General features: G+C 43.9%; 1 protein-coding gene across 3 annotated transcripts in view; it reads left to right on the top strand.

Annotated features, from left to right (window-relative positions):
- luzp2 (leucine zipper protein 2) overlaps positions 1 to 10,626 on the top strand; it is a 206,596-nt gene extending 195,970 nt beyond the window's left edge. For all 3 annotated transcript variants that reach the window (XM_078415490.1, XM_078415491.1, XM_078415489.1), the window contains 2 exons: positions 4,949 to 5,032; positions 6,446 to 10,626. In XM_078415490.1, the coding sequence (XP_078271616.1) occupies positions 4,949 to 4,999 (51 nt within the window). In that variant the 3' untranslated portion in view covers positions 5,000 to 5,032; positions 6,446 to 10,626. The remainder of the gene's footprint in view (positions 1 to 4,948; positions 5,033 to 6,445) is intronic.
- The last annotated feature ends 3,158 nt before the right edge of the window (positions 10,627 to 13,784 follow it).

Below are 13,784 nucleotides of genomic sequence, written 5' to 3'. Positions count from 1 at the left end.
ACAGTGAGAAGATCCAATGAGAAAGGCTTTTGGCACATTGGCCTTCATCAATCATGGAACTGAGTACAGAAGTTAGGATAAGAAAATAACTGCAGATGCTGGTACAAATCGAAGGTATTTATTCACAAAATGCTGGAGTAACTCAGACTGAAGAAGGGTCTCGACCCGAAACGTCGCCCATTCCTTCTCTCCCAAGATGCTGCCTGACCTGCTGAGTTACTCCAGCATTTTGTGAATAAATACAGGTTAGGATGTTAACTTACAGTTGTACAAGCGCCAGAGACCCGGGTTCGATCCCGACTACGGGCACCGTCTGTACGGAGTTTGTATGTCCTTCCCGTGACCTGCGTGGGTTTTCTCCGAGGCCTTCGGTTTCCTCCCACACTCCAAAGACGTACAGGTTTGTAGATTAATTGGCTTAAATGTGCGGGGGATCGCTGGTCGGTTCGGACTCAATGGGGCAGAGAGCCTGTTTCCACGCTGTATCTCTAACCCAAAGCAAAGAAAGGAAGTAGTTGGAGGCAGGTACCATATCAGCATTTAAAATACATTTGGACAGGGACATGGATAGGAAAAGTATAACGGGAATTGGGCTAAATGCGGGTAAATGGGACCAGCTTAGATGGGACATCTTGGTCAGCATGGATGAGTTGGGCTGAAGGACCTGCTTCCGTGCTGTTTGACTCCATGACTAAGAGCATATTCCATACAACCAGAATAGTAGACCAGGGATTAACCTGTGTCAACTCAAACAAACCGTATATAAATACCGAAGAACACTATTCCCATTATTTTCCAGAGTTCATCCATCAATCTCATCCCATCACCCGTGATCTATAAAGGACCTGCAAACGCCAATCCCCAGGTTCAACAAAATAGTTTGAGTGTAAGAAGATTTGACCTTTATCAGAAACTATCACCGTGAGGATAATTACTCTGATGACTAGGCAAATGAGATGGTGGGAGGTATAAGTTATTACTGCACATCCCACACGAAATTCCCATGGTTTGCATTTTCATGTTGAAAAGGTTACCATTCTCCACCGCCACAAGCTACTGAAATTTCACTCCTCACATCAGCAGGATAAAGATCATAGACAAGCAAATCTGGAAATGAATAATTCCAGATAAATGTAATGAGACAATTATTTTGTGTCCATGCCCATGCTCTACTCCCTATTCACACACGACTGTGTTCCTGCATTCGACACCAACACCATTGTCAAGTTTGCAGACGACACAACGGTGATCGGGCTGATCACCAACGGTGATGAAACGCACTACAGAGCGGAGGTGCAGAACCTGGCGGACTGGTGCTCAGATAACAACTTGCCCCTAAACACCTCCAAGACCAAGGAGCTGATCATCAACTTCCGTAGATCACACGAAGGGGAATACGCTCCGATCTTTATCAATGGGGACAGTGTGGAGAGAGTGTCCAGCTTCAGGTTTCTGGGCACTCACATTTCGGAGGACCTCACATGGTCCACTAACACTGCTGCGCTGGTCAAGAAGGCGCAGCAACGACTGTCCTACCTGAGAACACTGAAAAAGTCTGGTCTACCCCAACAGCTGCTGACGACCTTCTAGCGCTGCACCATAGAGAGCATCCTAACGCATGGCATCTCTGTGTGGTATCTCAGCTGCACGGAGGCAGAGAGCAGAGCTCTTCAGCGGGTAGTCTACAGAGCTCAGAAGATTATCGGGACACAGCTACCAGCCTTGGAGGGCATCTACAATACATGATGCCTCAGAAAAGCCACCAGCATCCACTAAGACTCCTCACACCCCTGCAATAGCCTGTTCGAACTTCTACCATCTGGCAGATGCTACAAGGCCTTCTACGCCCGCACCTCCAGACTCAGGAACAGCTTCATCCCCAGGGCCATAGCTGCTCTGAACCGGTCCTGCTGAGTCGGATGGTCACGTCGCACAGTGATCCGGCACAGATCTACTTGCACTTTATTCTGTTTTAACAATTCTCTGGGTTGTCTAAATTTCTGTTGATTAGCTAATTAATTTATTGCATCGTATGGAAGTCGCATTCCCAATCTCGTTGTACCCCTGCACAATGACAATAAAGATATATTGCATTGTATTGTATTGTATTGTATTCTGTTTTGTTCTTTAAAATCTATCGTCACCAAATTCCTCCCCAGAAGCGATAAATAAATTACATAGTAACCCCCCACCCCCGGCCTCATGTTATGGTGGGAGGGGGGTTTCATTCCTATAAAACGGTCTGTATTGCGATTTTCCGTAATGCACATATGTTAAGAATCGCGAGTTGAAAAAAATGTTTATTTATTTATTTTTCATACAAATTCCATGAAAGTGAATAAGATTTAGCGGGATATGGACCAAATGCGGGCATATGAGACTAGCTCAGATGAGGCACCTTGGTCATAAGTTCATAAGTGATAGTAGCAGAATTAGGCCATTCGGCCCATCGAGTCTACTCCGCCATTCAATCACGGCTGTCTATCTCTCCCTCTCAACCCCATTCTCCTGCCTTCTCCCCATCACCCCAGCCATCCGTACCAATCAGAAACCTATCCATCTTTGCCTTAAACGTATCAATTGACTTGGCCTCCACAGCCTTCTGTGGTAAAGAATTCCACAGATTCACCAGCCTCTGACTAAAGAAATTCCTCCTCGTCTCCTTCCTAAAGGAACGTCCTTTTATTTTGAGGCTAGGACTTCCGGTCCTAGACTCTCCCACTAGTGGAAAGATCCTCTCCACATCCACCCTATTCAGGCCTGGATGAGTTGGGCTGAAGGGCCTGTTTCCGTGTTGTACGACTCTACGATTTGATGAATACGCAAACTCAATTACATGGAACTGCCAAAGGCAAAATGGAAATGACATACAGTCCAATAAGTTTCCACAATGTGATCTGCATGCCGCTATCTTACATTTATAAATGTCACAGAAAGACATGTCTTTTGCCTCAAAGCAATTAGCTTATTATAGTAGCCCTCTGAATAATAGAATCATTGGTTTAAATCTCCCTTGCAGGCAACATATTCATGTCCCTTGTTATATAATTAACATAGAGTGACAAGGAAATGAAATGCCTGAGACAGAGTGATGTGAAATAAGAATGATAAAATGTAAGTTGAGTACAAAAGAGTATAAATGATAAATCAGTAACATGCCAGGGTTTAGCACAGCGAATTAGACTGTAAAATGGGAATGGTGGTGTGACACAACTCAGTTCCGCTCATAAATAGAGGACAGACACAAAATGCTGGAGTAACTCAGCGGCACAGGCAGCACCTCTGGAGACAAGGAATGGGTGACGTTTCGGGTCGAGACCCTTCTTCAGACTCAGTCAGAGGAGAGGGAGACAGAGATAAGGAACGGTAAGGTGTGAAAAAGAGACAAAGAGAAATGTGGATACATTTTATAAATATTATATATATATATATTAGTATATCTCAGAGATAAAGAAGGGTAACACACACACACACACACACACACACACACACACACACACACACACACACACACACACACACACACACACACACACACACACACATTGTATATATATATATATATAGTTATACACACATATACTCCAGCCTTTTGTGTATATACATATACATATATATATTTGTATATCTCAGAGATAAGGGTGAAAAGAGACATCAAAAGAGATGGTACCCAGATATGGTGTATATATATATATGTGTGTGTGTGTGTGTGTGTGTGTGTGTGTGTGTGTGTGTGTGTGTGTGTGTGTGTGTGTGTGTGTGTGTGTGTGTGTGTGTGTGTGTGTGTGTGTGTGTGTGTGTGTGTATATATATGTATATACACAAAATGCTGGAGAATATGTGTGTGTATAACTATATATATATATGTGTGTGTGTGTGTGTGTGTGTGTGTGTGTGTGTGTGTGTGTGTGGTGTATGTGTGTGTGTGTGTGTGTGTAAATACCATATCTAGATACCATCTCTTCTGATGTCTCTTTTCACCCTTCCTTATCTCTGAAATATACAAATATATATTTATATATATATATATATAGACTACACACACTCACACACACACATATATATAGATATATGCATGCGCACACACAAATACATATACAGACTACACACTCAGGCATCTATCTATCTATCTATCTATCTATCTATCTATCTATCTATCTATCTATCTATCTATCTATCTATCTATCTATCTGCTGAGTTACTCCAGCATTTTGTGAATATATCTATCTATCTATCTATCTATCTATCTATCTATCTATCTATCTATCTATCTATCTATCTATCTATCTATCTATCTATCTATCTATCTATCTATCTATCTATCTATCTATCTATCTATCTATCTATCTATCTATCTATCTACTAAAACTTAGATCTTGTATATATATATATGTATATATATATACATACATATATATATATATATATACATACATTCGACTTAATTTGTTCCTCACTCGCCAAAACAAGATGGCCACCGCCTGCCCGCGCTCAGTCGTTCCCTCTCGCTTCTTGCCTCTATTTCGTCTATTTCCTGTCGTGTGTACTGGTAGCGCAGCGGTAGAGTTGCTGCTTTACAGCGAATGCAGCGCCGGAGACTCAGGTTCGATCCTGACTACGGGTGCTGCACTGTAAGGAGTTTGTACGTTCTCCCCGTGACCTGCGTGGGTTTTCTCCGAGATCTTCGGTTTCCTCCCACACTCCAAAGACGTACAGGTTTGTAGGTTAATTGGCTGGGTAAATGTAAAAATTGTCCCTAGTGGGTGTAGGATAGTGTTAATGTGCGGGGATCGCTGGGCGGCACGGACTTGGAGGGCCGAAAAGGCCTGTTTCCGGCTGTATATATATGATATGATATGATATGATACTGAAAGGGGATAGTATTGGTGTTTGAAGATTTGCTGGATTATGTTATTCGTTATTTTTATGTGTGTATATCTTTCTGCAGGCTGGCAAGAATTGTTCTTCAAATCAAGACAACAACCCTCCCACTAAATAGAAAGGCACCCGAATCAAAAGTTCATCTCTGAAGGTATAATCTGTCACACCTCATGCAGAATACAACACTCTGTTAGCCAGAGGGTGGTGAATCAGTGGGATTCAGTGCCACAGACTGCCGTGGAGGCCAAGTCAGTGGGTATTTATTCCTTCACAAAATGCTGGAGTAACTCAGCAGGTCAGGCAGCATCTCAGGAGAGAAGCAATGGGTGATGTTTCGGGTCGAGACCCTTCTTCAGACTGATGTCAGGGGGGCGGGACAAAGGAGGGATATATGTGGAGACAGGAAGACAGTGGGAGATCTGGGAAGCGGGAGGGGAAGAGAGGGGCAGAGGAACTATCTAAAGTTGGAGAAGTCGATGTTCATACCGCTGGGCTGCAAGCTGCCCAAGCGAAATATGAGGTGCTGTTCCTCCAATTTCCGGTGGGCCTCACTATGGCACTGGAGGAGGCCCATGACAGAAAGGTCAGACTGGGAATGGGAGGGGGAGTTGAAGGCAAACGTCACCCATTCCTTCTCTCCTGAGATGCTGCCTGACCTGCTGAGTTACTCCAGCATTTTGTGAATAAATACCTTCGATTTGTACCAGCATCTGCAGTTATTTTTTTACACTACCTGGTATTTATTCCTTGATTAGTGTAGTTTAGTTTAGTTTAGTTTAGTTTAGTTTAGAGATACAGCGCAGAAACAGGCCCTTCGGCCCACCAAGTTTGCACTGACCAGCGATCCCCGCACATTCGCACTATCCTACACACACTAGGGACTATTTTACATTTTAACCAAGCCAATTAACCAACAAACCTGTACGTCCTTGGAGTGTGGGAGGAAACCGAAGATCTCGGAGAAAACCCACGCAGGTCACAGGGAGAAGGTGCAAACTCCATGCAGACAGCACCCGTAGTCGGGATGGAACCCGTGTCTCTGGCGCTGCTCGGAAAGGCTGTAAAGGACATTACAATTGTTCTTGATCAGTGCGGGTGCCAGGGGTTCTGGGGAGAATAGACAATAGACAATAGACAATAGACAATAGGTGCAGGAGGAGGCCATTCGGCCCTTCGAGCCAGCACCGCCATTCAATGTGATCATGGCTGATCATTCTTAATCAGTACTCAATTCGGTCATGGCTGGTTTATCTTTCCCTCTAAACCCCGTTCCTGCCTTCTCCCCATACCCTCTGACTCCGCTATCCTTAAGAGCTCTATCCAGCTCTATCCTTGTTCTGGACTCCCCCAACAGAGAAGGCAGGAGAATGGGGTTAAGAGGGAAAGATAAACCAGCCATGACCGAATGGAGGAGCAGACCCGATGGGCCGAATGGCCCAATTCTGCTCCTGTGACTTACGATGGGATGAACTACTCCAGCACGTGGTGTCCTTTAAATAAATCATCCACGACGTTGGGTGAAAACACACCAAAGATTAATTTCCACTCCGTTTTTATCTTTCAGATGAAAACCTACAAGGCTGAGAAACAGATCACAAACACCAGAAGAATATGAGTTCAAGTTGCGACGAGGGTCATTGGACGTGAAAATGCTACGTTTCTGCCACGGAAGCACTACAGATTACACCGTAGAACAGTTTTGTATTTGAAATCCCCACTTGTTATTTTAGTTCCCACCAGTTTTCACAGCTGTACCATGTTGCATTTTTACTTCAAACCAGCTGATCTTTTTTTTTAGACAAATAGAATCAAGTTAAGGTGGTGAAAGAAAAGTAAGTGGCTAATTAGACATGTTTTTTAAAATTAGAATTAATGGCAATAGTAAAAAAGAAGACTGCAATAATCCATTTTTCTTATTGAAACCATCCAGTACCTTTGATCATTGATTTGACAAACACCTAGTCTGTTCTCTAAACAGATGCTGTTCTGGTTTTCACAAGTCCTGGTAAAAGCAAATTAAAGACCAAAGTCAACAAGCGAGAAAATTGCTATAGTTAATAACAAACATAAAATTAAGAGCAGCAATTCAACCTTAAAATGTTAAGTCATTAGTTAGTGAGCATGCGAGCATTCAAGGGAGTAATTGAAATCATTAATAACAATAATGGCCTCCAGTTAATGAACTATTAGCAAAAAAGATACTTCTGCTATCAAAGTGAGAGTTCCCAAGCAGATACATTTCTTGGAACAATAATAATATATATTTTTTAAACTCAGTAAAAAATGTGTTATTTTGCTTAACAGAAAGGCTACCTGCTAGACACATTGTTTATATGGTTCTTTGAAAGCTTTTAAGCTCTAGTCTAATTAAACACAGCCGGGCGGCACAGTGGTGCAGCAGTAGAATTGCTACCTTACAGCGCCAGAGACCCGAGTTTGATCTTGACCTCGGGTGCGGTCTGTACGGAGTTTGTACGTTCCACCTGCGACCTGCGTGGGTTTTCTCCCGGTGCTTCGGTTTCCTCCCACATTCCAAAGACCTGCAGTTGTGTACGTTAATTGGCTTCTGCAAATTGTCCCCAGTGCATGCAAGGTCGAACTAGTGTATGGTGATCACTGGTCGGCGCGGACTCGGTGAGCCGAAGGGCCTGCTTCCACGCTGTATCTCTAAACTAAGATAAGCTAAACATAAGATGCTGTACTTGGACAGGTGACATTTTGGGTCAAGATCCTTCTCCAGGCTTATTCAGCCTGGTTTAGTTTTCAGTCTGAAGAAGGGTCCCGACCCAAAAGGTCACCTATCCATGTTCTCCAGAGATGTTGCCTGACCCGCTGAGTTACTCCAGCACTCTGTGAAACGTCACCTATCCATGTTCTCCAGAGATGTTGCCTGACCCGCTGAGTTACTCCAGCACTCTGTGAAACGTCACCTATCCATGTTCTCCAGAGATGTTGCCTGACCCACTGAGTTACTCCAGCACTCTGAAACGCCACCTATCCATGTTCTCCAGAGATGCTGCCTGACCCGCTGAGTTACTCCAGCACTCTGTTTCCTTTCTTGTAAACCCCCTTCTGCAGTTCCTTGCTCCTATAAAATACTGTACCTTTACGGTGGCGCAGCGCTAGAGCTGCTGCCTTACAGCGCCGGAGAACCGGGTTTGATCCTGACTACGGTTGCTGTCTGTACGGATTTTGTACGTTCGACCTGTCACCTGCGTGGGTTTTCTCCGATGTCTTTGGTTTCCTCCCACACTCCAAAAGCGTACGGGTTTGTAGGTTAATTGGCTTGGTTAAATTATAAATTGTCTCTCGTGTGTGTAGGGTGGTGTTAGTGTGCAGGGATCGCTGGTCGGCTCGGACTCGGTGGGCCGAAGGGCCTGTTTCCGCGCTGTATCTGTAAACTAAACTAAATTAAACTAAAAGTTGGCTTCTTGTGAACAATGCCCTGCCGGGTCCACACACGAATCACTTGATTCGTTTTATACTGTCTTAATCCACAAAGGCAATGTTTTATTATTTGAAATCAAAACTTCATCCTAGAAATCATTAAGCTGACATCCGTGGCCTCTTTTAGCAAATTTCAATTAACACACACATCGTGAATGTGGTTGAATCTTTTGCTTACCGAAGGAGAATCTCATTATCAGAATTACTGCAAGTAATCACACACAGAATTTCAATCTCCCAATCCCTGGTTTATACAGAGAAGATGGTTGCAGATTCAATTACTGACCGCCATCTGAGAAGAAGATTTTGCCACTGACCTGTTTAAAAATGAAATCAATCTCTCCTTCCACAACAAGGGGAATATATTTTATTTTTCCTTGGAATATTTGATCAGGGAAAGCACAGATTGAAGGGTTGCAAATATGATTTTGAAAGAATTAATCAAACGCAATATTTGTCTTATTTACCGTTAAGTTTAGTTTAGTTTAGTTTAGTTTAGTTTAGTTTAGTTTAGTTTAGTTTAGTTTAGTTTAGAGATACCAAGTGGAAACTGGCCCTTCAGCCTAACGAGTCTGCATCGACCAGCAGTCCCTGCACATTAACACACTAGGGACATTTCTTTAAACATTTATACCAAGCCAATTAACCAACAAACCCGTACGTCTTTGGAGTGTGGGAGGAAACCGAAGATCCCATAGAAAACCCAGGCAGGTCACGGGGTGAACATACAAACTCCATACAGACAACAGCCGCAGTCAGGATCGAACTCGGGTCTCTGGCACCGTGAGGCAGCAACTCTACCACTGCACCACAGTGCCGCACTGAAAATATATGAATTTCTCAAGATATCTTCTTTTTTATCTGTACCGACCATACTATTTTTTCCTGCTTGTTGATTCTGACCAGACTGTCCCTAAAATAGAATATTAGCCTAATTTACAGTCTACGTGAATATCCAACCTTCTGATGGTGATCATATTCATTATAATTTTCATAGAGAGCCCTGGGGCATATATCTCCGAATGAACATTCCAAAAGCTGATTTTCAAAGGATTTTAATCTCGTCAAAAGATATAACAGAGCAGCAATGCCTTTGAGCAGTATTATTGGGTGACACGGTGATGCAGCTGGTAAAGCCACTGCCTCACAGCGCCAGAGACCCAGGTTTGATCCTGACCTCGGGTGCTGTCTGTGCGTGGAGTTTGCACGTTCTCCCTGTGACCGCGTGGGCATCCTCCAGGTTGCTCCGGTTTCCTCCCACATCCCAAAGACGTGCGGGTTTGTAGGTTAATTGGCCCTCTGTAAATTGCCCCCTAGTGTGGAGGGAGTGGATGCGAAAGTGGGTTAACGTAGAACCTGTGCGAACGGGTGATCGATGGTCAGCGTGGACTCGATGGGCTGAAGGGCCTGATTCCGTGCTCGAAACTAAATTATTGACAAATGGTTGTTTATTAAATCTTTTTTAATAAAGATTGAATAATTGTTATTCTTTTAAATTATTAAATTAAATTAGATACTTTCTAACTTATCTAACTTAAGCAGCCTTCTGGAGCAGCAAAAAAATTGGTGACCAACCAAGGCACAAAGTTTTATTGAGAGAAGTTCTTTCAAAAATGGAAGTCAAAGTAACTGTCTAAAACAAATATTTGGCACATTTAGCAAAGTCTCCCAACCAGTTTAAGAATAAGGGGTAGGCCATTTAGGACTGAGGTGAGGAAAAAGCTTTTCACCCAGAGAGTTGTGAATCTGTTGAATTCTCTGCCACAGTAGGCAGTGGAGGCCAATTCACTGGATGGTTTCAAGATTTAGCTCTTCAGGGCTAACGGAATCAAGGGATATGGGGAGAAAGCAGGAACGGGGTACTGATTTTGGATGATCAGCCATGATCATATTGAATGGCGGTGTTGGCTCGAGGGGGCGAATGGCCTACTCCTGCACCTGTTTTCTATGTTTCTATGTTTCTAGTGCATTTAAACAATTGAGCCCTGTTTGATTTGGTTTCATTCCATTCGACATACAGAGGTAGTTTTTACATTTCTTGTAGAGGAATAGAAAATGAAAGAGCACAAACACATGTTGATACCATGTTACTGATTTGTACAACGACAACATGTTTTAATGATGTTTATATTTGGTGGGTCTTCAGATGGAGATTACTTTTATAGTAGCTTTTCATTTAAAAACTTTCACTCAAATTATGTAAGAGAAAGTCTTCAACAGGACTTCCCAATTGGTCTGTTATAAACTGTTCTTTAATTCAAAGCATAATTTAGAAGTGAATAAAACATGCTTTTATTATCCTAGTGGATTAATTATTTAAGAATGGTTCACACTTTTATTTATTTACTTCTCTTTTTACGTAAACTACTGACCTTAACAATGTCATCAATAAAATTATATTTTAGTGCCTTATGCATCTTAGTTACCTACAACACACAGATGAATCCAATTAAAAAGTGAAAAAATATTATATGTGTTTACCTCTTTATGAGCTGGTAAGACTCTACTACAACCAGGTCTAGTTCAGGTCAACAAAACTATGGTGAAAGAGATCATTGAAAGGACTTCAAAAAGGTGGAATAATGTGAGCAATTTTGGGCACCATGTGTGAGGAAGGATGTCCTGGCTCTGGAGAGGGTCCAGAGGAGGTTTACGAGAATGATCCCAGGAATGAGTGGGTTAACATATGATGAGTGTTTGTCGGCACTGGGCCTGTACTCGCTGGAGTTTAGAAGGATGAGGGGGGGGGGGATCTCATTGAAACTTACCGAATAGCGAAAGGCCTGAATAGAGTGGATGTGGAGAGGATGTTTCCACTAGTGAGAGAGTCTAGGACCAGAGGGCACGGCCTCAGGATAAACGGACGTTTCTTTAGGAAAGAGATAAAGGAGGAGTTTCTTTAGTGGAAGCCAAGTCAATGGATATTTATAAGGCAGAGATAGATAGATTCTTGATTGGTACGGGTGTCGGGGGTTATGGGGAGAAGGCAGGAGAATGGGGTTAGGAGGGTGAGATAAATCAGCAATGATTGAATGGCGGAGAAGACTTGATGGGCCGAATTCTGCTTCTATCACATATGAACATGAAATTGATGTACAGAGAGATCTTCGGGTTCCAGTCCATACCTCCCTGAAAGAGCCAAAACAAGTTGATAGAACGGTAAAGAAGGCATGCGGCATGCTTACCTTCATTGGTCGGCAGGGATGCCAACTATCTCACCCCCAAATACGGGTCAAGGTGACGTCACTGCCCCACGCCCCAAGTGACCTCGTCCAGCCAGCGTCCACGTGCTCCCACTCCACCAATGGCGGCTGCCCAGGCCGGGAGGCGGGTTGCTAGGCAACCTCCGTCAGGTGGCGCCTGGGCCTCCTACACTGCCCAGGCCTGCACTGTCCGGGCCTACAGCATCCGGGCCTACAGCGCCCCCCGGGCCTACACTGTCCGGGCCTACACTGTCCGGGTCTATAGGGTCCGGGCCTACAGCGCCCCCCGGGCCTAATACAGGACAAGGGCAGTCCTGTACGGGCCAAACCAATTTAGCCTAAAATACGAGATGTCCCGGCTAATACGGGACAGTTGGCAACCCTCTTTGTCGGGGCATTGAGCATCAGGAAGTCACGATGCACATTTGCAGGACTACGGTCAGGCCACATTTGAAGTATTGCGTGCAGTTCTAGTCACCCCCACTACAGGAAGGATGTGGAGGCTTTGAAGAGGGTTCAGGGCAGATTTACTAGGATGATGTGGAGGAAGGAATTGCAGATGCTAGTTTAAACAGAAGATAGACACAGAAAATAGTGTTGGGTAGACTGATGGGACTGAAGGCTGATGAATCCCCAGGGCCTGATGATCTGCATCCTAGGGTACTTAAGGAGGTGGGCTCTAGAAATCATGGACGCATTGGTGATCATTTTCCAATGTTCTATAGATTCAGGATCAGTTCCTGTGGATTGGAGGGTAGCTAATGATATCCCACTTTTTAAGAAAGGAGGGAGAGAGAAAACAGGAAATTATAGACCAGTTAGTCTGACATCAGTGGTGGGGAAGATGCTGGAGTCCATTATAAAAGACAAAATTGCAGAGGATTTGGATAGTAGTAACAGGATCGTTCCGAGTCAGCATGGATTTACGAAGGGGAAATCATGCTTGACTAATCTTCTGGAATTTTTTGAGGATGTAACTAGGAAAATGGAGAGGGGAGAGTCAGTGGATGTGGTGTACCTTGACTTTCAGAAAGCCTTCGACAAGGTCCCACATAGGAGATTAGTGGGCAAAATTAGAGCACATGGTATTGGAGGTAGGGTACTGACATGGATAGAAAATTGGTTGGCAAACAGAAAGCAAAGAGTGGGGATAAATGGGTCCTTTCAGAATGGCAGGCAGTGACTAGTGGGGTACCGCAAGGCTCGGTGCTGGGACCGCAACTATTTACAATATACATTAATGACTTGGATGAAGGGATTAAAAGTAACATTAGCAAATTTGCAGATGATACAAAGCTGGGGGGCAGTGTGAACTGTGAGGAAGATACTATGAGGTTGCAGGGTGACTTGGACGGGTTGTGTGAGTGGGCGGATGCATGGCAGATGCAGTTTAATGTGGATAAGTGTGAGGTTATCCACTTTGGTGGTAAGAATAGGAAGGCAGATTATTATCTGAATGGTGTCAAGTTAGGAAAAGGGGACGTACAACGAGATCTGGGTGTCCTAATGCATCAGTCACTGAAAGGAAGCATGCAGGTACAGCAGGCAGTGAAGAAAGCCAATGGAATGTTGGCCTTCATAACAAGAGGAGTTGAGTATAGGAGCAATGAGGTCCTTCTGCAGTTGTACAGGGCCATTGTGAGACCGCACCTGGAGTACTGTGTGCAGTTTTGGTCTCCAAATTTGAGGAAGGATATTCTTGCTATTGAGGGCTTGCAGCGTAGGTTTACTAGGTTAATTCCCAGAATGGCGGGACTGTCGTATGTTGAAAGACTGGAGCGACTAGGCTTATATACACTGGAATTTAGAAGAATGAGAGGGGATCTTATTGAAACATATAAGATTATTAAGGGGTTGGACACGTTAGAGGCAGGAAACATGTTCCCAATGTTGGGGGAGTCCAGAACCAGGGGGCCACAGTTTAAGAATAAGGGGTAGGCCATTTAGAACAGAGATGAGGAAAACCTTTTTCAGTCAGAGAGTTGTAAATCTGTGGAATTCTCTGCCTCAGAAGGCAGTGGAGGCCAGTTCTCTGAATGCTTTCAAGAGAGAGCTAGATAGAGCTCTTAAGGATAGCGGAGTCAGGGGATATGGGGAGAAGGCAGGAATGGGGTACTGATTGAGAATGAACAGCCATGATCACATTGAATGGTGGTGCTGGTTCGAAGGGCCGAATGTCCTACTCCTGCACCTATTGTCTGTTGTCTATAAAATACTGGAGTAACTCAGCGGGACAAGCAGCATCTCTGGAGA

This window comes from Rhinoraja longicauda, chromosome 18 (assembly GCF_053455715.1).
Source record: "Rhinoraja longicauda isolate Sanriku21f chromosome 18, sRhiLon1.1, whole genome shotgun sequence".
In the NCBI taxonomy this organism is placed as follows: domain Eukaryota; kingdom Metazoa; phylum Chordata; class Chondrichthyes; order Rajiformes; family Arhynchobatidae; genus Rhinoraja; species Rhinoraja longicauda.
Note: the sequence above shows the minus strand (reverse complement) of the source record. Positions and strands in the feature narration are given on the sequence as shown.